Source organism: Stegastes partitus, unplaced genomic scaffold, assembly GCF_000690725.1.
Source record: "Stegastes partitus isolate 25-593 unplaced genomic scaffold, Stegastes_partitus-1.0.2 Scaffold208, whole genome shotgun sequence".
NCBI lineage: Eukaryota > Metazoa > Chordata > Actinopteri > Pomacentridae > Stegastes > Stegastes partitus.
Genome location: NW_007577939.1, coordinates 304,888 through 331,049, shown reverse-complemented (window position 1 = coordinate 331,049; position 26,162 = coordinate 304,888). Strand labels below are relative to the sequence as shown.

At 39.7% G+C, this 26,162-nt stretch overlaps 1 protein-coding gene across 1 annotated transcript in view; it reads right to left on the bottom strand.

The window, feature by feature from the left end:
• The window catches only part of kif5ab (kinesin family member 5A, b), a 72,329-nt gene that overhangs the window by 29,312 nt on the left and 16,855 nt on the right, over positions 1–26,162 (bottom strand). The window contains exons 2-14 of the mRNA XM_008280737.1: positions 25,973–26,060; positions 24,344–24,417; positions 23,924–24,028; positions 23,470–23,518; positions 22,185–22,240; positions 21,396–21,483; positions 21,055–21,179; positions 19,400–19,504; positions 15,842–15,990; positions 14,172–14,320; positions 11,173–11,393; positions 10,179–10,247; positions 8,704–8,910 (exon numbers count right to left, since the gene is read on the bottom strand). Of these exons, the coding sequence (XP_008278959.1) occupies positions 8,704–8,910; positions 10,179–10,247; positions 11,173–11,393; positions 14,172–14,320; positions 15,842–15,990; positions 19,400–19,504; positions 21,055–21,179; positions 21,396–21,483; positions 22,185–22,240; positions 23,470–23,518; positions 23,924–24,028; positions 24,344–24,417; positions 25,973–26,060 (1,485 nt within the window). The remainder of the gene's footprint in view (positions 1–8,703; positions 8,911–10,178; positions 10,248–11,172; positions 11,394–14,171; positions 14,321–15,841; positions 15,991–19,399; positions 19,505–21,054; positions 21,180–21,395; positions 21,484–22,184; positions 22,241–23,469; positions 23,519–23,923; positions 24,029–24,343; positions 24,418–25,972; positions 26,061–26,162) is intronic.

Sequence of the window (26,162 nt, the reverse complement as noted above, 5' to 3'; positions counted from 1 at the left end):
TCCAGCAAAATAAATTGCGCAGTGAGCAGTTATATTGTCAGCTCTTTTCATCAATTTCTGGATCAGCTTCTGAGAAAGACAGAGAGGCCGGTGAGGATACTCTGGCAGATAAGATAGCACATGAAATATTGAGGAGGTTTAAGAAGGTGAATAATGGTTCACTCGCTCCACCGAGTAAGTAACAATAACTGTATTAAGGCCTGACCAGTTCTGCCAATGGTCTCTGTTTTATCTCCATGTCTATTTTTTACTTTTTCCAAAGTACTTTCCATCNTGCGAGGCAACAGTGCTAACCACTGATCCACCTTGCAGCCCAGCCTACAGCCAGTGCAACTTTAATTTTCTGAGACATGCAATAAAGTCTCACCATAACACCAATTTTGCTGTTGGCTTTGTGGTAGCATTGTATTACAGAGCATAAAAGAAAGATCTTGTGCATGTTGTCACATAATTGCTAGTTAACAATATAAAATTACACCTTACATATGCCCACATATGAGAATAAATTCCTCTCCTAATAATGAGAACATGCATAAGATCTTTGCATGCCAGGTGTTGCAGAGTAATACACTGGGAAAGTGATGAGTAGTGTAATAAATTGCGTCTACAGGGAAAATAAGTTTAATAATGCATCATTTCTTTTAACGCCTCTCTCCGTTCTTTCATTAAAACTATAAAAAATGAATATCTGTGAATCAAGGCTATATACTTTTTTCCCCACAATAAATTTAATCCCTTCCTATGTTGAAATGGTTTAGTGTCACGACCCCCCAGCCTGAGCCTCAGGACCAGCCCTCGCCTGTCTCCCTCTCCCTCTCTTCTCTCTATCTCTGTCACTCCAGCCCTGCTCAGCCTGCCTGATTACAGGTATTGGAGGCAACTGTGGCAATCAGCTCATCTGAGCCCAATTGCAACCGCTCCTTTAAGAACCAACTCATTCCTCCACACACTGCCATACCATAAACTGTCTTCCCCATGTTTCTGCCGATCCCCAACCTGCTTCCAGCCTGGACTCTCCCAGCCAGCTTTCTCCTGCCATCGATACCCACCCTACTTCCAGCCTGGATTCCCCATATTGTCCTTTTAACTGTGACCACCAACAAAAAACTGGCATTAGCAGCCAAGTACTGCCTGTGTGGCGCGCTCGATCTCTGCCGACAGCGTGCGATATTGTAACTACAACCCCTGACAAAAATTATGCCAGTCTTGAAGGATGTTCATCCAGTTGTTTAATTTTGTAGGAAAAAAGCAGATCACAGACATGCCACAAAACTAAAGTCATTTAAAATGGCAACTTTCTGGCTTTAAGAAACACTAAAAGAAATCAAGAAAAATAATGTGGTAATCAATACCAATTGCTTTTTTAGATCAAGCAGGGGGAAAAAAGTATGGAATCACTCAATTCTGGGGAAAAAATTATGGAATCATCCTGTATATTTCCATTTCCAAACCTAACACCTGCATCAGATTACATCTGCTCATTAGTCTGCAGTTAAATAGGAGTGCTCACACCTTGGAGAGCTGTTGCACCAAGTGGACTGACATGAATCATGGCTCCAACACGAGAGATTTCAGTTGAAACAAAGGAGAGGATTGTCAAACTTCTTAAAGAAGGTAAATCATAACGGATTGTTGCAGAAGATGTTGATTGTTCACAGTCAGCTGTGTCTAAAATCTGGACCAAGTACAAACAACATGGGAAGATTGTAAAAGGCAAGCCAAGGAAGACATCAAAGTGTCAAGACAGAAAACGTAAAGCAATATGTCTTGAAAACAGAAATGCACAGCAAGACAAATGAGGAACAAATGGGCAGAAACTGGAGTCAACATCTATGACTGAACTGTAAGACACCGCCTAAAGGAATTGGGATTTACATAGAGAAAAGCTAAACGAAAGCCATCATTAACACCTAAACAGAAAAAAAACAAGGTTACAGTGGGCTAAGGAAAAGCAATCCTGAACGGTGGATGGCTAGATGAATGTCATATTCAGTGATGAATCACAAATCTGCATTGGGCAAGGTGATGATGCTGGAACTTTTGTTTGGTGCCGTTCCCATGAGATTTCTGAGGACGACTGCCTGAAGAAAACATGCACATTTCCACAGTCATTGATGATATGGGGCTGCATGTCAGGTAAAGGCTCTGGGGAGATGGCAGTCATCACATCTTCAATAAATGCACAAGTTTACATTGAAATTTTTGACACTTTTCTTATTCCATCAATAGAAGGATTTTGGGGGATGACGACATCATTTTTCAAGATGATAATGCATCTTGCCATAGAGCAAAAACTGTGAAAACTTTCCTTGAAGAAAGACACGTAAGGTCAATGTCATGGCCTGCAAATAGTCCGGATCTCAATCCAATTGAAAATCTGTGGTGGAAATTGAAGAAAATGGTTCATCACAAGGCTCCAACCTGCAAAGCTGATCTGGCAACAGCAGTCAGAGAAAGTTGGAACCAGATTGATGAACAGTACTGTTTGTCACTCATTAAGTCCATGCCTCAGAGGCTGCAAGCTGTTATAAAAGCCAGAGGTGTTGCAACAAAGTACTAGTGGTGTGTTGTAGTGGTTTTTTTTGTTTGTTTGTTTTTCATGACCCCATTTTTTTTTTCAAAATTGAGTGATTCCATAATTGTTTCCCCCTGCTTGATCTAAAAAAGCAATTGGTAATGACGACCACAATTTTTTTTCTTGATTTCTTTGGTTTCTTATCACCAGAAAGTTGCCATTTTAAATGACTTTAGTTTTGTGGCATGTCTGTGATCTGCTTTTTTTCTACAAAATTAAACAACTGAATGAACATCCTCCAAGACTGGTGATTCCACAATTTTTGCCAGGGGTTGTACACGACTTCATTCAGTGATATTAGTAACGCACAATGCAGCATGTTTGCAGATAAAATATATTCCCTCAGCTGAGAATCTGCATCGCTCATGAATAATAGTCAGGAAACGATCTGGTTAAAGGGAGATGCTCTTTCCAGCCGATTTAAATCCCAAACTCTGAACATAACCTGCTTCCGACCAGGTTTGCTCCACAGCATAAGTTACCATGACAATCTAGCCTGATGAAAAGAGAGCCACCTTTGTGATACTGAAAACTCTGGCTTTAAGCTCTACATACCTCGCTAGTCCACTAATCTCACTTTGTAGTACAGCCCTCTGGTTAGTTGCTTATAAAAACATAAAGGTCTGAATGCTTGTTTTTAAAAAGTCATTGGTATATTGCAGTTTCAACATGGCAATACTAAGACTTGGCATTGACAGCTTATTTCACTCATGAAATGTTTTTTAACGCATAAATCAACATTTGGACATTTCGGGTACAAGGTGGCGTTGCCTTTCAGCTTTGCAGCTAGAAGATAACTGGTTGGCGTGATGGGTAAGGAGGACCAAGATCTTGCTGCGTGGAGTTTTGCAGTTTGTAGAACCCTGTGCAGCGTGGGTTCTCTCCGGCTTCCTCCCCAGCCCAAAAACATGTTGAGGTTAATTGGTGATTCTAAATTATCCGTAGGTGTGAAGTTGTCTGTCTCTAAGTGTAGCCCTGTGACAGACTGGCGACCTGTCCAGGTTGTCTGTCCCCTGCCTTTGCTCAGCTGGGATAGGCTCCAGCCCCCCCCCCAGCAAGGATTAAGTCATGTATAGATAATGGATGGATGGATATCTTCAAACAGCATGTATTGTCTCATACATTACTTTAATAATTGGAGCACAGTGTTGAGGAAAAAAAACGGAGCAGCAAAAGAAAAAATCTTAATGAAAGCAGAATAACGACAAACAACATGCAAAAATAGGGGGAAAATTGAAAATTCTATAGGAAAGCACTAAAAGAAAAGGGGATTTTGATTCCTTTAACCTGAGAGCACAGCTGTGAGACTCATCATAACCCCTGACATCATTCTCATCTAAGAAATCAAAGTATAAAACATAATAGCCATTAAATTACAAATCAATAAACTACTCTGATAGGGGTTAATGGCGTTGGTGGTGGATGAAAGGCTCTGGGGGAATGAATGATGGGGCTTGCTTTATCCTTCCCCATTTTGTACAGCAGGCAGCTTCTAAACAAAGGTGTCGCCAAAATGGCTCGAACACAATGAAACAATTTGGGTTCAATCAATACTCTGCAGGTATGAGGAAAAAAGAAGGGTATCCTCACTGTAACCTAATTTCCCCGAAAAACGTTTTTCACAAGACATCAAAACAACCTGTAAACACACTGATAATTGGAGTACTTTCCTGATATACAGTGACACTACTTTATACAACTCTCACTTATGTGCTTCAGTTTATAGTTTTTGCTTGTTATGTCTACATTTATTTATACATTTAGAATTAAAAAAATACCTCTATGGTGTAATTTGTATGCAATTTTAGGTTGCAAAACTCTTCAAGTTGTGTAAAGGCCTATATTTTCATAAATGACTTCTGTGTCCTCAGTCAGAGCTACTACCACATTCTTGGTTATGAAGTTCATAGTGATCATGAGCAATGAAAAATATTAATATCAAATGCTTTCTTAAATGTATTCTCTGGAATTAGTCTGTTTCCATACTGGTGCTGCTACAACACACACCGAAGGTGTTTCATTTATGCCACGTTACCGCCGAAATTATGCACTTGAGCTCTTTTGTAATGCCACATTTGACATTTTTGCTCCCATGTATCATCAGTCAATTGAAAGCACCACCTTCTTAAATACAACAACATTAACTCCTTTATCACGTCTTCCATCTTCATCTTCTTCGCTACCCTCAAGCTCTGTTATCATTTTTCAGGTCACTCCCTGTGTCAAAACATTAACTTAGCAGAAATGCCAGTAAATAATTAAACAAAATCGATTCCATTATGAATAAGTAAAATGAGAGGAGAAGAAAGGTTAATGAAAAATGCTCAAATTAGTTGAAGAAAGATTTTTGAAGAGATATTGAAGAGAAGAACTGGCTGGTTGGAATGATGAATGAAGTTAATCATGATGAAAGAAAGAGCTTTAAGTGGACAGATGGATAAAAGAGGTGCTTAAGGAGCAGATGAATGGCAGCGACAATGAATGATGGCATGGCCTCCTGGAGAAGAAGGGAGAAGTTTCCACTGAAAACAGCGATGACGATGACTGAGGAGACAGTGGGACGATGATAGTGATGAATGTACTCCATTGCACAGTTTTTCTAGGTCAATACTGCCCCATTTCTACAGTAGACATGGAAAAGAAAAAAAAAACTGCAACACTGCACATTAGCATAACAGCTGGGATGCAGAAAGTGGAGAATTAGTCCCAAAGATTGAGGCTGAAGCTGGGAATAAGCCCTGAGAGGCTGGAGTAATGGGAATTTTTTTCCCCTTCAGTTTCCCTGTATTTACTTTCATTGTAGTCTTGCTCGTATTCGGTTTCACATCTTGTAAGACTTACCGGCAGCCTCCCTGAGAAGAAATCATGTCAGGTGAGAGGTGAAGGCTGAACGGATTAAAAAGGCCGTAGAGGAATTGTGCTAGGTGAAATGAGTGAGGACAATAAGAGATTTCAGTTGGGTCCAGCAAAATAAATTGCGCAGTGAGCAGTTATATTGTCAGCTCTTTTCATCAATTTCTGGATCAGCTTCTGAGAAAGACAGAGAGGCCGGTGAGGATACTCTGGCAGATAAGATAGCACATGAAATATTGAGGAGGTTTAAGAAGGTGAATAATGGTTCACTCGCTCCACCGAGTAAGTAACAATAACTGTATTAAGGCCTGACCAGTTCTGCCAATGGTCTCTGTTTTATCTCCATGTCTATTTTTTACTTTTTCCAAAGTACTTTCCATCTATCCATCCATTACCGATACACCGCTTAATCCTGACTAGGGTCGCGGGGGGGCTGGAGCCTATCCCAGCTGGGGGGACAATGTAGACAAGTCACCAGTCTATCACAGGGCTACACTTAGAGACAGACAACCAGGCACACTCGCATTCACACCTACGGACAATTTAGAATCACCAATTAACCTCAACATGTTTTTTGACTGTGTGGGAGGAAGCTGGAGAACCCGGAGAGAACCCACGCTGCACTGGGAGAACATGCAAACTCCACGCAGAAAGATCCTGGGTGTCCTCACTGGGATGTGAACTGACGACCTTCTTGCTGCGAGGCAACAGTGCTAACTACCGATCCACCTTGCAGCTCCAATGTACTTTCCCATTTATTGAAATCCTGACCAAAGAGACAGCCACATGCAAACTTTGCTGAAAAACTACTAATACATAAGCAGAGGTGTACTATTTTAAAACTTTGTTACATTGATGAGCTCATTCTACAACTTGAAGTCCATGAAACTTTGCTATCAATCCTGATCATTTCTCCAGAATACAAGTCTTCACACTGTGAGGCTTGTCTCCCCACCATACACACATGTTTAGATTCAAACTGACTTTCCCTTTCTCAAGATTTATTTCATATGTCCATTGCAAATAAACATCCACAAATCTTAGAAATGACCTTACAACTTCAGGGCTTCTCTAGGGCTAAAAGTAGTACAGTGGCAGATGTCTGTACATTTATAGATGTACTACAAACAAGTTTGGTATACTTTGAATATTTGGTATACTTTCAGTCTGGCCAACTTGCAAAAATGGAAATAAATAATGCCTAAAAATGGACTTGTAGGCCAGTCAGGTGGCAACAAGAGGTGGAACCAGCATGGAAGTGCAGTTCATCAAAGGACCAATTAAGGCTGGCTCTAGAAGGGAGTCAAACCCCACAGATCCCTATGTTAAAATGCTCAACGTTACAGGAGAAATCAACATGTTTTCAGCCTGGTTTAAAAAACAGGAGAATGAATTTGTATATAATTTACTGGTTTAAATTGTATGAAGGATTATAGTTGTGCATATTTAAGGGTGAGGCTGCTTTGAGTGACAAGTGGATACCATTGTTGGACAGCCCATACCCCAAATATCTTTCCATGGGCTGCCTCAGCTCCACCTCTTTGCACATTTTTTTGGATTAGCTGGGAGTTAGGTAGAGTCTAGTCTAGCCTGCAGCACTATTTGCACCTCGTCATAATTCATTATAATTATTTGTATTTCTTTAAGCAAGGATGCAGTAGTACGGTATTCCCTTGAAAATAAAGGTGGAAAAATTGTTTTTGGTTAAGCGTTTTACATAGGGAGATGTCGCTGTCATTAAAATGGTTAATTTGCAAAAAAAATTTAAAAAAATAGCAGGACTGCCTTACTGTGCGATCCAAATCCTCTGCAAAATTTGAAGTGTGGTAGGTTGCTAACCTGGAGGTTGTTGTTCCAGGAAATTTTGAAAACATATAGATGCCGGAAGTGGGTGAGAACGCAATATGTGTGGCCAATGGCAAACCTACACCCACAGCCTACATGTGGCAAGTCAGACTAGGAGGAATCAGGCTCTGCCCAAATGATGACAGCTGAACCCTCCACAAAGACTTTCAAACCCACTGGCCAGGAAACCTATTTTACTAAGTCTAACAACTATCACAGACAGAAAATGCTGTTTTCATACTTACTTCATACTCCAAAGCTTTACAAACTGACAGTGCTCTACACATTCACTGCAAGGACTGGCTTCATTAAAGCAAAACATCATTAATTAAAACATATATCTTAAAAAAAACACTTCTGAGAATTTGTAGATAAACTGTGCCAGGTTCCATTACCAAAAAATTCATCTTTGAAAGCACTGCCTGCTTCCCTCATGCGAACAAGCCAATCACTAAAAACAGCAGTGAGAATTTCTGAGATTGCATTGACCTTAATCAAGAAAAATCAGGAGTGTACTCCCTGTGCCTGCAGTTACAACATCTCTTAATATTTGTGTGCAGCCACAGTGCATGTGATGTTGTGCTCACCTGTCTATATTTTCTATTTCTGTTCTGCAGTAGGTGAAGCGAGCAGAACATCAGATCTGTTGCAGACACCTGAGCTCAATGCTTTCCCTTTAAAAGTCCTCACCCTTCCTCAGTCTACATTTAGCTTTTCTCACCTGCACATCTTTGTTTGCTGTGTGCTATTCAACATAATTAACGTCACGCATACATACATGCACTGATTATACTGACAACTTCATTTCTTAGTGTTTTTGTTTGTTTTTCTGGTAATTTCATGTTTTCTGTTCAAATAAATTAGTTAATGAGTGGCAATGTCACTCAATCCTTTGTCCCAGCTTCTGATCCTGGTTGTGAAAGAAATGGCAGCAGTATCAGCTACTTAGTAGTCACTGATGCCACTATGAGTGCAAGTTTTCACATTATTTTTAGTTTAGTATTTTTATTAAATGTATTTGTTCATGATTGCTGGTGGCACAATTTTGTCAGAATTTCCCCTCTTATCTTTCTTTGCAGGAAGCTCTAATTTTACCTATTATCTCTTTTATTGCATTTTGAACCAGTAGTTTGACATATTCATGTAAGATAGGGGCTCAAATGGACTGATGGATGGATAATTTTTTAACTGACGGTTCCTTTCCAACTTTTTCCCAATCGACTTCTCTGCAATATATGCCATAGTACAGCCTCTGTCCATCAGTCTCTTAATCGCTTTATGAAAAATCTCCTTTATCTCCTCCTATTTCTGTTATTTTTTCTCTTCATTGTTCTTTTTTCTAATCTTTCCTACACTTTAGCTGCATTATGTCATATATTCACTTTGTGCTATGAAAGATTTACAACAAGCCTCCTGAAAGTTTGACCCACCATTTTCTTCGAAAGCTCTTCAGCCAAGAGCTTGTTTTGCATGCTCTTCTCCTCGACCTCCAGGCTCTTCTGGTCGTAGTTGACGGCCAGCTCCTCCAGGGCCTGAAGGACCTCCTTAACCTCCGCCTTGGCAGATTCATTCTCTGTTTGTAGCCTGCCGAGCTCTGACTGCACCTTCTCACTGTCGCCCCTGGATGATGCTAGTAGCTGAGGGGTACAGAGATTTAGCTGAGAATGTCAAGTGTATAGCAGCATCCCCTTCATTATTCACAGAGCAGAGCAGCTGGATTTTAATAAAACATTACAGTGCTGTTTATGTTGTTCTTTCATAATCAGAGATTAGTGTGTGTACAAATCCTGGTATGCAATACAGGTGTGATTAAACAGATGAAACATATTTTTTAATATTTGTCTTAGACTATTAGTTGACACTGCAAGAGCTGATGTTATTTTTTAGCTAACATGGTGTTTGCTGCACTGCTGCAGCCCACTGTGGGTCATTTCACTAAATGGATGTCATTAAATGTAGATGTTGCTCTGCCTGGGGTGCCGGCAAATTTGCACTCCAGCGTACAGCTTCTCTTTGGACAGATGGATGTAACTTGGTGTTATTTTGCACAAACTATGGTTGGGTAGTTATGACAGTGTCAGCTTAACCCACAGTAGGACCATTTTGGGATGTGCAAGAGCAAATTTAGCAAATGTTGAGTCCCTTACTACATGGCAAAGCCTGTTTCAGGTTGTCTAGCTCACTGGTTTAGCCTCTGCTATGAAGACAAGCTGTAAATACTGCCCTTAATTACCTTTTAGTGGAGTCTTTTAATTGCTGCTCTTCCCACAAGTGGAATATACTGTACAGATTGTACAAGTGTGCTTATTTACTGTAGACAGTTGTGTAATAAAGCAGCATAAACCAGTTTCTGTTACATAAAGGGATAACACATTCACAAAGATGGTGGAATTGTGCTCATCTACAACATATTAAATCGTATATCTGATCACTAGAAAAAATTGCTTGTTTGTTTATCAGACATAATTTCAGCTAAGAAAAAAAAGCACCATGGGTTATTCCTGTCGCTACACTAAAGACACAACATTAAAAAAATGAACAGTTTCCACAGGTATTCCACATCAAGATTCAGTCCTTCAGCACTCTTTGTATTATTCTCTTTTCTTCTTTTCATCTCTGAGTAGGCTGTGCCTGAGCAGCCACTGACATCTATTTTAAACTGCCGCTAATATGTACTGTAAATACACTTCTGACTAAACAACGGCAACTTAATTTCTCCAAGTGCTTTCTGGCACCTGAAGAGAGTCTTTCTTTTCTCTCATTCATCTCAAGGGCAGGATAATAAACCTCTCGCAGCTGACTTGTATTCAAAGTGCGACTTTTATTGTCGCATTTGCAGGCACTGCAGCCCACTGTGAGCTGTTAAACTAAACTGATGAAAGGATGTAAAACCAAGATCTTTTACCTCCTCCTGGTCGAGCATCTGCTCCTTCAGCTTCTCCACCATCTGGCTCTGGTGGTTGATCTCATCATCCTTGAGTGGAAAGCAGATACATGGAGGAGATACCGTTAATTTGCATTGTTGCATATTATATATACTGGTGCAGAACAGGTACCTTGTACACTATCATGTAGCAAGAGACTTTCCGGTTACACTTAACTGTACAAATGGTATAATGGTATTTTCAATACTATTTGAGTAAAAACATCTACACTATGCAACCACAAACAAAAGCACACTATATTATTTACATGACATCAATAAAGGTAAGTAAAATTATTATTCAAAAATAATGTATTTGATCATCTGTGGTCAGCTGATCTGGTGCAGCACAATGGAAATAACCTAGCTCTGCCAAAGCTAAGCTCAGCTACCTTCAACCAGAAATACTGCATGTAATACAAAAAATATTCCAGGTATCTCCTGTGTATAAATACAATGAACATGTAACATAGGACATTATTCATCAGGTCTGTTATGGCAGGTGTACCATATTAGATAGAGAAAAAAAAATACAATTCATGCATCCCCATGGATTGCCATGTCTGCACATCTACACACCTAGATATGTCCACATGTGTAAAAAATGTTGAAACATCTTTTTTTTTTTCTTATATACATTGTGAAAGAAAAATGTTCTCTACTGATTCAGCATATTTAATGGAATATACAACGATGAAAACAACAAAATGCCATATTGTAGAGCATGGTGTATATGTGTTAAATAAATTAAAGTTTTCGTGCTTTTTAATGTTGAACATTAATATTCCCCCAATGATATGTATTCCTAGGGGTTGCTACATTAGTTACTACTATAGTGTAATCCTGAATTCATTTACATGAATAATGAATATATGATATGCTCTTTGTATTCATGCATATCATTACAAAAATCTCAGTCATGGTGTGCAATCAGCTCTACATTCATGCACAAATGGTCCTCGTATCCATTCTTCACCTTATCATCCAGCTGTTTGTACAGCTTGCGGATCTCCTCCTCATACTTCTGCCGCTCTTCCTCAGAAATATGAACCACAATGGAGGAGGCAATGGAGCAGGGGCTGCATGGGCTGCAGGGGCTGCAGGGGCTGCATATATCAAGAACTGGCTCCTCCGATTCTGAAGGTGCCAGAGGGACATCCTCCAATTCTTCGCTCAGCTGCCCCTCACCATCCTCACCTAAAGACAAGGGACAAAATATTTGATCTTTTTTTTTTTTTTTTGTGAAGTGTTGCTCTTATCTCTGGCAAATCCTTCCCTGAGGATTAATGCAGAAAAAAGGGATTAGTGGGTTAATCTCTAGCACATGTTCTTTCCTTATTCCTGAATGCATTTAAATGTCAGGTTTGAGATATTTCAGTGCCGCAAATCAGCATCCTTTTCTGTACACTCAGACCCAACAGCTGTGCAAAACACCACATTTATACAACATTAAAATGCTAGTTGGCTGGTAAGAAAATTCAACACGCTAGCTGTGCACTTTATGGCATAAAGAACACAGAGAAAAAAAAAACTGCAAGGCCGTTCAAGCTTGATGCTCTTTCTCAGGCAGCATCAGGAGGTTTATGGCATAGGGTTTTGTGTTATAATGTATTTATCAGTTTATTTTTCTGACATTAACAGACATATAAGTATAAACATCTTCATGTAGCCAGAGGATGAGCATCAAGACTGAAACATACTGAATCCAGAACAGCTGCTATTCTATGCTTTTGTGTTCCCCATGTCATTATGTGCATACGTTTGTGCACAAACACTCTTTTTCTGATTTTCTTGCTTTGTCGCTTTCTGTTTTGTCATTATGTCTATTCAAGAAGCTTTCTACTTTTGAGTGACTTCTGCACAACACGGATTTGACTGATACGATGTACTGTAGCTGGAAAGTAGATCAATTTGGAAATTGAGTGCTTTGAACTTTAAGACAAGGTCAAATAATCTATACTTCACAGATTAGGTTGTCCCATCTACATAAAGGTGTGTTAATCAATAAAAGCAGCTGTCAAATTAAATGTACTAAAAAACTGCATGCAGGTGACTCTTCTAGCTCATGGAAGATCCCCAATCTAGTTTGTAAAGAAGTGTGACTTAATGGAATTGACTGTAGGACAGCTGTTCTTTTCTTTGGGCCATCATCGGCTAAAGAGTTGGGTAATGTGGTACAAGAAGGAGGTCAACAGCATTCATCTCAGGGAGTTCCTGGCCTGAGGTGGGCAACAATATAGAGAGCAGTGAGAGGGGAACAGGGTCGATGATGTTGTCAAAATGATCCATTACAAAATTAAAGTTGCTAAATGGTGAGAGAATAGAGAGAAGGAGAGTCAAGGGAAATATTGTGTGTGTGAAGGAGAACGAGAGTTACTGAATATGAGGAAGCAGTAAAAGAAATTGTTTTCACTGATGTCCTCAATAAAGATGTGTTAAAATTCAGGTCAAGCACTGAGGGAATGATGAAGAAAAACACTGGACAAGATTCATTACCTGACTTGAATGTCAGACGATCACTATCACTGAGAGCTCTGACATTTGAAAAGACCTAATCCGACAGCTGATAGATGTGTGTGCATGGGTAATTAACAGAAAATGTGTGTGTGAATCTCTTCCTATACTTGTGTTTTGGTGGGTGCAGTGACACAGGTGTGTGTGTGCTGACACATGAGAAGATGGGTGTAAGTTATGACTTCTCTGTAGATGTGATTAGCCTTTGCTGCTTTGAGGATTACTAATACATAAGGATTCATAAAATATAAAGCCCCCAACATTCCCAGCCTTCAATGCAGTGTGAGAGGGAACCCAATTATCCAAAGTGTAAAAGTCTGAATAATATAGAACATAAATAGCCAGAAAGGAATTTTTAAGTGTTTTGGGCACAAGTCCAACAAGTCTGTTTTGGCAGCGCCTTCCCTTGTATCCCTGCTGGCAGGTATTCAGATGATATCAAATGAGGTTAAATCTGCACTTACGTGGACTGAAAAATAATGTCTGCAGCCTGGTAAAATTTTCATTCCTGTTAGTGACTACTGGGACTAGAACGGGGACATACTGTATACTGCAGTGATTCTTTTGTACAGAGATTTGTGTTTTCTGGACTGGAGTATCATCCGTCTCCAGCACAAGCTTTTCACATGGAATTACCTCAGTTCTGTGGTTTTTACAGTATAGAAGGCAGCTGATCCTTTCGCCGCACATAAAAAAAACAGATTCAGGATCCTGCATTGCAATCATTTTCGCTAAACTGTGCTGAATTTTCATTCCTTTTCTATAATTTATTGTGGTAATTTAACAAGTCTACAGCCACACTAGCAGCTCTGTGAATAGGATAAAGAGACCTATGTGCCAAATAACAACTCACAATGCAAACATGCTGATACTCAGCAGGTAGAACATTTACTATTATTACCTTCTCAGTATAGCATGTTAGGATGCTAAGATTTGCTAATTAGAGATTAACACAAAGTGCAGCTGATGCTGCTGGGAATGTAATTAGTTTTGCAGGCATTTCTTAATTAAGCAAAGTATTGGCACATAAAATTAGGAAGTGAATGTGGCACTAGATAAAATGCCAAGGGAGCTGCAGAGTCGCTATCACTCATCTTGAGGAGTCAGGAAAGTCTGAGCCACATTTCAATGCAATCCATAAAATTGCTTTTGAAACGATCAAAACCAAAAGTGGTGGTGCTGGAGAGATTACCATCCTCTGGAGACTTTGAATGTGTGTAACACATTTCACTGCATTCCATCTTGTTGTCTGAGCCAAGGAGAATTAACTGACCAACCAGCAAGCCAACACTCAAATCCTAAGAAAGGTACTGCTTCTGGCTTGGCTGAAAATATAAACTTGTCATGGTTCTAACATTCAACACAAAAAGCATCGATAATGTCAAAATATCTGCAACAATTTTCACAGTTTCCTGGAAGAAGATGATATGCAGTGGTTCTGTGAGTCAGTTCAAGAATTACCATTCCTCAGGCGGTTCAGCTCAGCCTCGAGTCTTTGAATAGTCTCCTTCATTGACCTGTTCTTCTCCTTTTCTTTTTCGTACTTCTTCTTCCACTGCTCTGCTGTGAGCTCCAGGTTCACTGTTACAGTGTTTCTTATCGTCTTAGCTCTAATTGGAGGAATACAGTGGGAAATAGAAGAAGAGCAAGGGAAGACGAAAAGGGAAGGAAGGGTGGGTAGGAGGTGTGAGAAAAACATATACAAGAGGGGGGAAAAATAAAAGTGTGAGACAACAGTAGAGAACAGAGAAACTGTCAAGAAGGGGTTTCAGCCCTGGTTTCTCAGTGAGAATGGGCTTGCATCTCATTAATTGGTATGCAAATTGGGTTTCTGCCAACTGTGTTTGATGGTGCATGTAAGGGGAAAGAGGTACACAGAGGAAAAAAATCAAAAGGTAAAAATGAATGAGACCGCTTGAGGCACACAGTCACATCAAAATCTCAAAATATAGCTGTCATACAACTCATAGGAAGATGGAATATGCATGTGACTATAAATTATTCCTAAGCTATGGCACAAATAAGTAGCATCACAGCATCATTTGTGATGCTACAGCCACAGCACTCAGTGGCTATCACTTAATTTCACACTCCAGTGAGAAAACCCTGTTGTCCTGATTCATTTGCTCCATGATATTAGCCAGACAAAGAATCCTATCTAAAGTTGTCTCATCACATCAGAATTTAGATAACACATTATTTAGACAGTGAAATGCTGATAATCAAATATCAGGTGACAAAAAGTTGAAAATGAACAAAATGGAAGGCTAATAGCTCTTTTATGTGCTATGTCTATAAACTGTTTTTGTTTTGTTTTTTTTTTTTCAAATTCAGCCACAAAATCTTTATTTTTAGTAAGCAAAACCCAAAAATGTATAGTTCTTTTCTAATTTCAGTAACTGTCAGTTGCTTTAAATACTGCTTTATTTACTCAAAACCTTACATTTGTTTCTGAAACAATATGGTCACTTTGAAAAACTGATAATACTGATACTGATAATACCCAAACAAAGTGTGACAACAAATGTTTAACTTCATGTCATCACATTTTTATAGCACATAGGTTTAAAAGAAAAAAAAAAAAAGAATTTAAGCGTAACATTCAGCAGCTAGTATTGGTGACAGACAGAGTAAAGAGATAAAAAATTTGCAAATTCAAATATCTGCTTTGAATTCTGTCACTCCCTTTGCTCAGTAATACATTATTTATTTCAACCAACACTCTCATGTCAGTCTCAATTTAATGGTGGTGGGGAAATGCATAAGGAAGCTTTTTTTAGGATCTTTTTATCCATCCGTGACTTGACTGAGTTGACAGTGAGCAATAGAGTCGGAAAGCTGGCAAACAAACCAAATCTCTGATTCTTTGAATGTAGCTTTAGATTAAAAAACAAAAAAAATAAAAAAACAACTTTAAGCATCTCAGCAAAATCAGAAACCAAAATGCAACACAAACTCTGCCTCTAAACCGTTGTGTGGGTTGTCAAAGGTTGGAGTCAGTAATACGTGAGCAGCATATCTGAAGTTAAAACTGCAAGAACATCCCAACAGCTGCATCTGACTTATACAGGGACGCATGCTGTGCTGCACAGCGCAAGAGCTCGTGGCTACTTAGCATACAAGCATGTTACCGTTGGCCAAACATCAAGGTGGATTTGGTCTCTGCATCGTTGTAGCTAGAGGGAGAGCAACAGATAAACATCGTGGTGCGACAGTTCCCGCCCAGCGAGTCCTGCAGGATGCGAGTCATTTTGCTGTCCCGGTATGGCACATGGGATTTCTACAGAAAGAGATAGGAAGAGGAAGAAGAAAGACAATCAAAGATAGCAAGAAAGAGTATGAAAAAAAAGAAGACAGAGGAGAGGACTAAAAAGTTGAAAGAAATTCTGAATTGCTGCACCATTACAGTGCCTTTCTTTGAAAAACTAAAAATATTCACTGTTAGCATCATCAGACAACAACGAGAGAGGAGATTTCTCTCCATCTGCTGCATCAGTCACAATATTACCTCTTTAACCTTTGGAATGACTTCAAAACGACTGTCCTTCTGCAAATGAATAAAGAATGAATGCCAGTATATTTATAAAAGATTTGTGAGGCATTTTACAGTCGGCGAGCCTTTCCATTAGGTTTATGAGGAGTTCCCTAAGCCTTCAGAGTTACGTAATAAGAGATGGTGAATATTTTAACTGCAGCGATGGAGCTTGGGAAGACTACAGAGTCGGTACAATGGATCATGTATCTAGCTGTAGCAACACTGGGAATTGTGGACAAGAGGGACAGAAAAATAGCTGCAGCAGGAGAATGTCAATATCGGAGAATTCAGAACTCTGGTTTGCCTGCAGATATATGTTGGTTTTTACCTCTGGTGCTAAAGTTTCACATTTGTTGCTTAATATATGTGCATGGCAGCTATGAAATGGTTAATGCCGTGGCAACACTGATTGTGCAGATTATGCAGCAGAATGTGCCTTTTTAGTGGCTACACCTGCAGTGCATGTACGGCGTAGCGTGGTGGAAAAACAAAACAATGAAGTTTAATTTCAGGACAGTTTCTGGAACCAGCACAGCACTGTAACACTTTATTTGTGTATTATTTGCAAGTCAATATCTATACAGACTCCAGTAGACTCTGTAGGGGATAAAGCAACTGCCAGCAGGGTGATATAAACCTGACACAAAGCAATCATTTCATGTACACCCTGTTCCTAATTATTATACAAATGATATTTTTCTTTGATTTTCCTAAATAGTCGATGCAAATGACAGTCAGCACAATTTTAAAGTCATCAATAGTATAATTTGAGTGTTATTGAACAAACCTCCCGATGATAGCAGTATTTTTTTTTCAAAAATAAAAAACTGAAAATGCACTGTTTCAAATTATTGCACACAACAGAGTTTAAAAACATTTTATAGGTTGTAAAGAACTAAAAATAGTAATTTGTTGAATTTGCAGCATTAGGAGGTCAAATTTACTGAAATCAAAGCTATTTCAGTCAAAAACATCTTAACAGGTCACGTTACATTTTAACAGAAGACCCCTTATTTGAGAGCAGCTTCTTGCATCCATTGAACTTGTGAGTTTTTGGACAGTTTCTGCTTGAATTTCTTTGCAGGATGTCAGAATAGCCTCCCAGAGCTGCTGTTTAGATGTGAACTGCCTCCCACCCTCATAGATCTTTTTCTTGAGGATGCTCTAAAGGTTCTCAATAGGGTCCAGGTCAGGGGAGGATGGGGACCACATCATGGGTTTTATGCCCATAGCAGCTAATGATGTGGTCCCCATCCCTTGCAGCATGAGACGGTGCATTATCATGCATGAAGATGATTTTGTAACAAAAAGCATGGTTCTTCTTTTTCTACCATGGAAGAAAGTGGACAATCAGAAACTCCACTCATTTTCACACCTTCAGGGACCCTAAAGGGGCCGACCAGCTCAATTCCGGCCCAAAACATGACTCCGACACCTCCTTGCTGACTTCACAGCCTTGTTGGGACATGGTGGCCGTACACCTACCATTCACTGCTCCATCCATCGGACCATCCAGGGTTGCACTGTTTGAAAATTAGTATTCATGTATTTCTGGGCCCATTCTGCTTGTGAGCATTGGTTAGGGGTGGCCGAATAGATGGTTTATGCATAACTGCAAGCCTCTGGAGGATCCTACACCTTGATGCTCGTGGGACTCCAGAGGCACCAGTAGCTTCAAATACCTGTTTGCTGCTTTGTAATGGCATTTTAGCTGCTGCTTTCTTAATCCAATGTATTTGTCTGGCAGAAACCTTCTTCATTGTACCTTTGTCTGCACAAACCCGTGTGTGCTCTGAATCAGCCACAGATCTCTTAATAGTACGATGATCACACTTAAGTTTTCGTAAAGTATCTAAGGTTTTCATACCTTGTCCAAGGGATTCAACTATTTCATGCTTTTCAGCAGCAGAGAGGTCCTTTTTCTTTACCATACTGCTTGAAAGTGGTGGTCTTTGTTTAGCAGTATTTCCTTTAATTGGGCTTACTTTAAACTAATTTCCACAGGTGTCTGAAATTGTTTTCAGTGATCCAAAGAGCCCTGAGACACAATACCATCCATGATGGTAAAACAAAAAATTCAATCTTTATGACGCTTACATACAATTTGCATAATAATTTGGAACGCAGTGTAAAGTGGTAGTGTAATTAAAGAAATACAGGCACTTCATGAGTATTAAAGGCTTTTTACGTTTGCAGCACAGATTTCTCACATGCTGCTTTCACACCTGGTGTAGCCAGTGTCATTGATGTTGCAGCTTTGACTCTGAGTATGGTCCACATATATTAGCCAGACAGTGTAGTCATGGCGATTGGTGGAAATGTGGAACCTCCAAGCCTCATTAGTTAACATATTTTGTCTTGTTTGTTTTATCTCTGATGATTGCCTAGAAAACTCACAATGATGAAAACATTCAAGACATTTGGCAAGCAAACAGTTTTTATCTTGGCAGTACTTTCTTGGGGGAAAAGAAACCTTTCAGCATATTGGAATTCAAGTGATCTGAGAGGAAACTAGATTTTTGCACCTTGTCTAGAAAATGTAGCTTTGCGATGAGAGACTTTATCCAATCACAGAGCAGGTAGGATAAAGACCAGCGAAGTCCATAGTAATAGAGATTTTTACTTGAGAGTGCAGGGTTTGAATCCCATGTAGAGCCACAAATGAGTGTTGACTTTTAGTTTGATTGTTTTTGTGCATTTTAAGCATGGCCGTTTACTTCCCACCTCAACTAACCAGATGCTGGCAGCCACGTAACATTTGCTGTATAGATATAACACTGCTATCAATCTTCTAATTTAACTCTTGGCAAGAAAACTACGAAACATTTTGTTCCAAAATGTCTCAGTGAACTATTCCTTTCAAGTAGGATTAGGGTTTACTCTAGAGATGCTGGCCAGATTCATTGTACTTTATAATTTGGCTTTGACTGACTGTTGTTGTCATTTGGTACCGAACTAATATCCCCATTCAGGACATTTAGGTTGTTCGAACAGAATAGTTTCAGCTAATATAGTGCAGCAGGGTCTGCATTTTGGAAAACAGATTGTTTTGGCAGCAAACATTAGATGTCTGTTAAAAACAAACAATTAAGAAGACCAGCCTCAGGCAACCACCAACATATAAGACAGACTGCAGAACATTTCTCCACCATACCGTTCCCTCAGCCAAAGCTGAAATGACGTTCCCCAGAGCCGACAGAGACTTGTTGATGTTCTTGGCCTCATCCAGCACCGCTCCCTCTGCGCCTGTCTTACTGACCTGACACAGATACACACACGCACATCAGAGGAATTAGTTCAGAAAGTACATTATCGGTGTGGATACCATGTTTATTTTCCTGGTAATACTGTACCTGACATGTAACTGTAAATTTATAGGACAGTTTCCAGATAATGACTGTGCACACTGTAATGTGATTTTGTACTGATTGGACAGAAAACGGAAACAGTGTATGGGTGGTACACTTACAATTGATTAGTTGCAATGAACTGCAGCCGTAACCTAATGAGCAGCAGGTCAGCAGAACATGCAAACATGTAAAACATCTGTGAAACAGCCGTCACGTGGTTCAACATACTAGTGTATGGATATAAAAGGTAGAAATCAATGAATGAGCAAACTATTTACTTCCTGCACAACCAAATAAACTAACATAACTATTAGAAATTAGTCTTTATTTTCCATTGCAAACTTGCAGGGAAACTGTAAGGAAAATACAGACCTTTAAAATAAAACAATTGTGCACTATACTGTAAATTACTAAAAACCGAAACACTGGGAGCCAATTAGCTTTTGAGAGGGTTTCTGCATGAGATTCAACTTTAATAAGAAACACGCTCCATATTGTGTCATTATCGTCATGGGATACAATTATTTACAGCAAGATAACGAGGGGCTTAATTATAGAGGCGAGCAAGTTGTCCCATCAAAGCCTTCTGTAGAGCATGTACCAGCTTTCTGTTCAGTCAATAATATTGTGTAGCAAAGCCTAAGATGTTGCTGGAGCAGAACCACTTCCTCATTCTACCCCAAGGATGACCAAGACAAGTTAGAGATGCACTATCAGCAGTTATTAGCTTAAAACCACAGACATAAGCATCTATCCAGACTGTATGGCCATCTACTATGCCCACCACTCCATGTTTTACATCAATACTTTCCACAAAAGACTGTATCCAGGAGCCAAGGGCTATGTTCAGCAGTGTCTCTAATGTATTTTCTACTTGTTTTCCACAGTGTGACCTATGTCCTGAAGATAAATAGTTATAGCTGGTGTGATGAGAGAGCTGACTCAGATTTCACCTGAAAGACCTTGAAAGAAAAAAAACTATTTGTTGTTTGTGGTTCCCAACAAAGTGACATTTGCCCTGCTAAAACCTGTTTTAGAGCTTATCTGAAATGAAAATGAAAAATAATTCTTTAAAGGGCTTACTATTTCTCAGAAAATGTTTTGTTGTCTTTATCAGTGAAACCAATTGGATTCCTCAAGATGAGCAAACACTCACCCTGATCTTGCATCAGTGATGGACGAAATTAACAAAGGCAAAATATAGTTCAGTCTCCAAAATGGATATTTTTTAAATAATTTGAAATTGAACAAAAATCCAGTGCAGTTGCCCAAAGTGAGTGCTTTAGGGGTGAAGTCTGGGGCTTTAATGCATTCCTTATCTGCGTCTTTGATGTCTGAAAACACAATTTCTGAGAAAAGCATTTTGCAATCCTGTCAGCAGCAAATGTTGTGAGCTCATAGCACTGACAATCCTTGCTGTTCATGTTTTTTTTTACAGAAAATTCCCCATTTGTCCTACCTTTTCACTGCCAGCTAGGTCGACCAGGTATAGCTTCCCAATCAGCTTCTGCTCTGTCTCCACGTTTTCTTGTTTGATGTTTATCAGGAAGATACTGTGACTGCGGGAACTGTGCTCATTCATGTCTAAAGAATGAGATAAGGAGAGGACTCTTTACACACAGTTTTATTCAACTCATTATTTCCTTTATACAGAGTTAAGTGAGATCTTCACTTTACAACTCACCATGCATTTCCCCTTGCACCTTAATATTGCCATACATAAACAGCGCTAAAAATTTCCCATGAGTTGTCTGACAGTGTGAGCGTCAGAACGACAGGAAGATCTAATGTGTGACTCACTGGTGACAGCAACGTGACGGTTGGCCTTCCCTTCATCTATCACATCCATCACCTCCTCTGGACTTGTGACGAAGCGTTCAGTGCAGCCCTTAATGAGACAAACACATCCAGACATTAATTTCCACCTTCAAGAAAACATGGTCCAATATACATACAATGCATGCATAAATAAACGTATGTAAATGAATGCTCCTTACCAGTTTTTCAGAAATGCACACACAAATACACAAATTCAGACCCATAGAAATATACAGAACACTGAATTAGTACCCTCAAAGGTATAAAAGAAAAGGTTTGAGATAATGGGAAAGTCTTTTATTTGCTCTTTTAGAATAGCGTTAAGTGAACCACCTAACTTAGATGAGAAAATTGATACCACTCTCCATCCAGACCAGTAAGTACCGTGTAAGGTTACAAATAACAGCTAGACTGGTTCTGTCAAACTGAACTGACCAACAACATTTATGCTGTTTGGTTTATTTCTACAAAAACATTTAACTATTTCCAAGCATTACGCCAGTTCAACCAGTGGAGACCTCATACTGGTCGGTGTGTCTTGTCCCCATTTGACAGAGGCAACTACACTAACATGCTGCTGGCTGTAGCATTTACTTTACAGACATAAGAGTGATATCTGTCTTTCCATCTCTGACAGGTCAAATGAGTGTATTTTCCAATATATCAAACTATTCTTTTGACACAGGTACACCCATAACAGAAACAACATCATTATAACAGAGAAAAATGACAACTTGCTGCCAAATGGAATCTTGTCTACAGATGACTCACCTTCACATAAGGAACTCTGTGTTTGTCTTCGTGCACTGACAAGTTGGTTTTTGTCACTGCGGTGCGAGGGGAAAACAAGGCGAGAGGTCATTGTTTCACCTAAAGCATCGTGTGTGTGTGTGTGTGTGTGTGTGTGTGTGTGTGTGCAAGCTTGTGCAAATGAGCATCTGCACATAAATGTTCTTCTTCCCAGCACAACTATAATCAGACGTGACTGTGTTCCCTTCGTATTTGTGAATCAGCCTGCAGTAATGCAGTGTGAAAAAAATACATATCGGAGGGTCTCGCTAGGAATGTTTTTAATAGAAACTCCTGCCAAAGTCACTGAGAGGTTAAGGATACGCCTCAGCTAATGTCAACGAACCAAATACTAATTTTTGGCAAAGACAGTTTACTGGCCCAACTTCTTGCGTTAATCATTTCGCATTTGAAAGTCCCATCATGTTGATGTTAATTAAATTTAATCTGATTGTGGAGGCGTTTTTTTCCTTGGAGACTGTGTGTGTGTGTGTGTGTGTGTGTGTGTGTGTGGGCTTTTTGTCACCCTATAGTCATTTTGTCTCTCAAATATCCCTACAGGGTGTTGTTCTCTTTGCTGCCTCGATTCATCTCACTTGTTGTGGACTCCTTTTTTTTTGTTGTTGTTGTTGTTCATAGCTTAAATGTTCCTGAGCCACTGTGAACTCCCCTGCATACAGATGGGGGATTTCACCGCTGTTTCTGGCCCCATTAAAGATGTAATCACAGGGATGCTGTGTACAGCTCTCTATCCAAGACTCGCCATCATTTTACATTGGTTATATATGTCAGTGATAAGACTGTGGGCTGCAGTGTTCAGGTGCATCTATATGTATAATACAAAAAAATAAAACCCACAAAGCTTTACTGTCTGGTGCAGATAAGCAAAAATATGAAGGACGGGATCAAGATTGTTTACTTTTTCAAGTTAAACTTTACAATTCAGTTCCATTTTCAGTTGAACTATTATTATTATGACAATTTAAGAGAGGAGGAAGTAATAATAAATACTGTCGTTTTCTTCATAGCCCAATTTTGTGCATTTTAAAAAAGAACAAGAAAAAGAAAAGTGTATTCAGTTTTAGGAAAATATAATCTTAAAAATAAATAAAAACATAGATGCAGATGAAGTTTAAGTGTTGAGTTATGTCTGCATCTGTTTCTCATTCTGTATATGGCCCCACACAATAAGTTATCAGAATATCAGGGTGTCATTCTATCAGTTTTAACAAATGTGTCTTGTCGTGGCTTCTGAGTACAAACATACCATCAAGTAGATCCCGGATTTTATCCAGGTAGATTTCAAAGTAGGAGACCTGCAGCAAACCAGAAACACATGTCATGGGATTTTTCCCAGAGAGACAGAAAGAGAATCTAATGCAGATAAATGATGAGGATGGGATAGCTGCTTATTGTACAAACACAAATTGCAATATGACGTTGCAGTAATCTGTCCTCCTGCGAGTCCGGTTAGGTATTATCCTCTATTATAAAACAGCAGTGTAAAAGGGAAAATATTGTAGGATGATTACGGTTTAATATCATGATTTATTGATGCTTGGCTGGTTCCACTCAGCCCATCCATGTGAGGATTACATCAGAGGTTCAACTGAATTCCCACTGAATGTAACAAGAGTAAGAGCAGAAATCGAACATGTACATCCCTGTGCGTGAGTGACAACTACAGAAATGTACAACTGTGCACGGCTATGCGCACAAACCTTTATGTGGAATTCTAGGTTCTCGTCCATGGCAAATATATGTTCAAATATGTCCTCTGCAATCCGGGGTATGATTCCCATTCCCTTGGGATCATGAAGGTTCCCCTGCAGGAAGAATGAGACGAGATAAGGACATGTGAGTGATGACTGGGATAAATGCAGGGCCTGGGACGAATTAAGCAGAGAGAATAGTAAAAGACAGGAGAGCAGAGAGGCTTTTGACTTAAAAAGGAACAGGGTTGTTTCCCTGAGAGAGTTGTAAAAGAGGTTAGTTCCCACACAAGGCTGGGAAAGAGCGATAGAGAGTGATGCCTGTGATGGAGGGAGATGTACTGTCAGGAAAAGCAAAGGAGGAGAAAGAAACATGTGTGTGAGCCACAGCAAGAGGGCTATCTATTCAATTATTTAGCAATACTGTACCTCCATGGTGTGTGTCTTTCCCGAAGAAGTCTGCCCATAGGCAAAGATAGTACCATTGTATCCACCCAGCACATCTACAATAAGTAGGAAGCAACAAAAGCATGTCAGAGAGAGAAACAATGAAAAACAGCAAAAAGGAAAAGAGTGCAGAAATGAAAAATGTCAATAAAACTGTTTGAATTACAGATTTCAGCCAGACGATTGGAAAAAAAAAGTCAGAAAGACAAATATCTCTGACCTTTGTTTCCAAAGGCAGATCAAGCGGAGCCTCATGAAGTTTACGTGCATTGAGAAATATGTGGTATTTAGGCTTGGTTAGGTACTGAACAACCTCTGTGGTTACACACAATAAACAACAACTACCTGCAGGGTTCAGGTCGCCAGGAGGCACTCAGTGAAGTACAAGGCAAGCACAAATATATTATTTCCTCCATTCATTTGGTGGGCGCTACAATGAAAACAACACCTCCTCACCAGTTTATGTTATAAAGAACCACACTGTTTAATGTCATATTGCTGACAGAGTCCAGTAAACCCCTGTGGTAAAAGTCAAACATGGATAAAGAAAAATGTGTCACCCTGAAAGGCCGTATGCCACAGGTTCGCTGACCACAGACTAATCACAAAGGCTCTCGGCTGAAGCCATGCAGAACCCTTTTCCTCGTCTCCTCTCTTGCATTGCTTCTACCCTAACAGCTCTCAGTTCAGCATCAAGTTTCCTCTGCTGCCACACTGGTCATAGTGTGACACATAAAAGAAGAAATAATAAAGAACGTGTCTTTGAAAAGAAATAAAGACAGCGGGAGATGGGAAACAACAGAGGCCACTCCAGAGGAGAAGAGACAGCCTGAGTGTGAGAGAAAGACATTGAAAAGGGCAAAGAGAGAGACAGCAAAAAAAAAAGAGAGAAACACAGGCAGAACGACAATAAAGTCGGGGAAGTCTAAACATAGTTATGTGTCTACAAGCTAGCTTTTTCTGGCCTCGCTTGCCCTCTCTGTTACCCTTTTCCCCTGGCACATTTCAAATCTCACTTCTTATCACACTCCTTCATTTTGCTAAATCACTACCTTGAAATTTTTCAACCATTTTTTTCCCTCGCCTCTTTATTTCTTCCTTCCTCAGTCTACATGGTAATCTCACACTCTATAAGTAATCTCGCCCACCAAATCAATCTTTTTCATGCTCCATCTAGAACTAGTTCAATGGAGTTCCACACTCGCTTTGAAGGTGGAAGAAAAATGAGACCCTAACAGCGGAAAAAAGGAGGCAGACAGATGTAGGGAGATGCAGACAGAGGGAGGGGGAAAGGAAAAGAAATTCAAAGCTTCAGGGCATTGGTTTCATTTGATCTCATGCCTACTGTATATACCAGTCCGGCTGTGATGTGACGGGAATGCCTGATGTTAATTTGTGCATTTTGATGCTCATATATGTAGCTCATGTGACCACATCGTGTCAGGAAAACTGGTTTTCTTGTACCAGCGAATGAAGTGTAAACCTGACAAATCTAATATGGAGATCATGGTTATGGATGATATGTTAATTCAAGATATATTGACTTTTTCTCCTGCTTTTGTGTCACTCACGCATCTTGGAGAAAAGAGACAAAGAACGTATGCGACTCACCTTTGACAATCTGTCTGGCACAAGTATTGTAGACCTGCTCCTGTGTGGTGTTCGTGGGAAACACCTGGTCAAACACATACGACTTCCCCTGTGGAGGCCAACACAAACACAGTGAAGACAGTTAAGAGAGTGCTTTAGATTATTGTCAACACCACACTGTCCCCTGTGACTTGCTGTAAAATCCACCCAG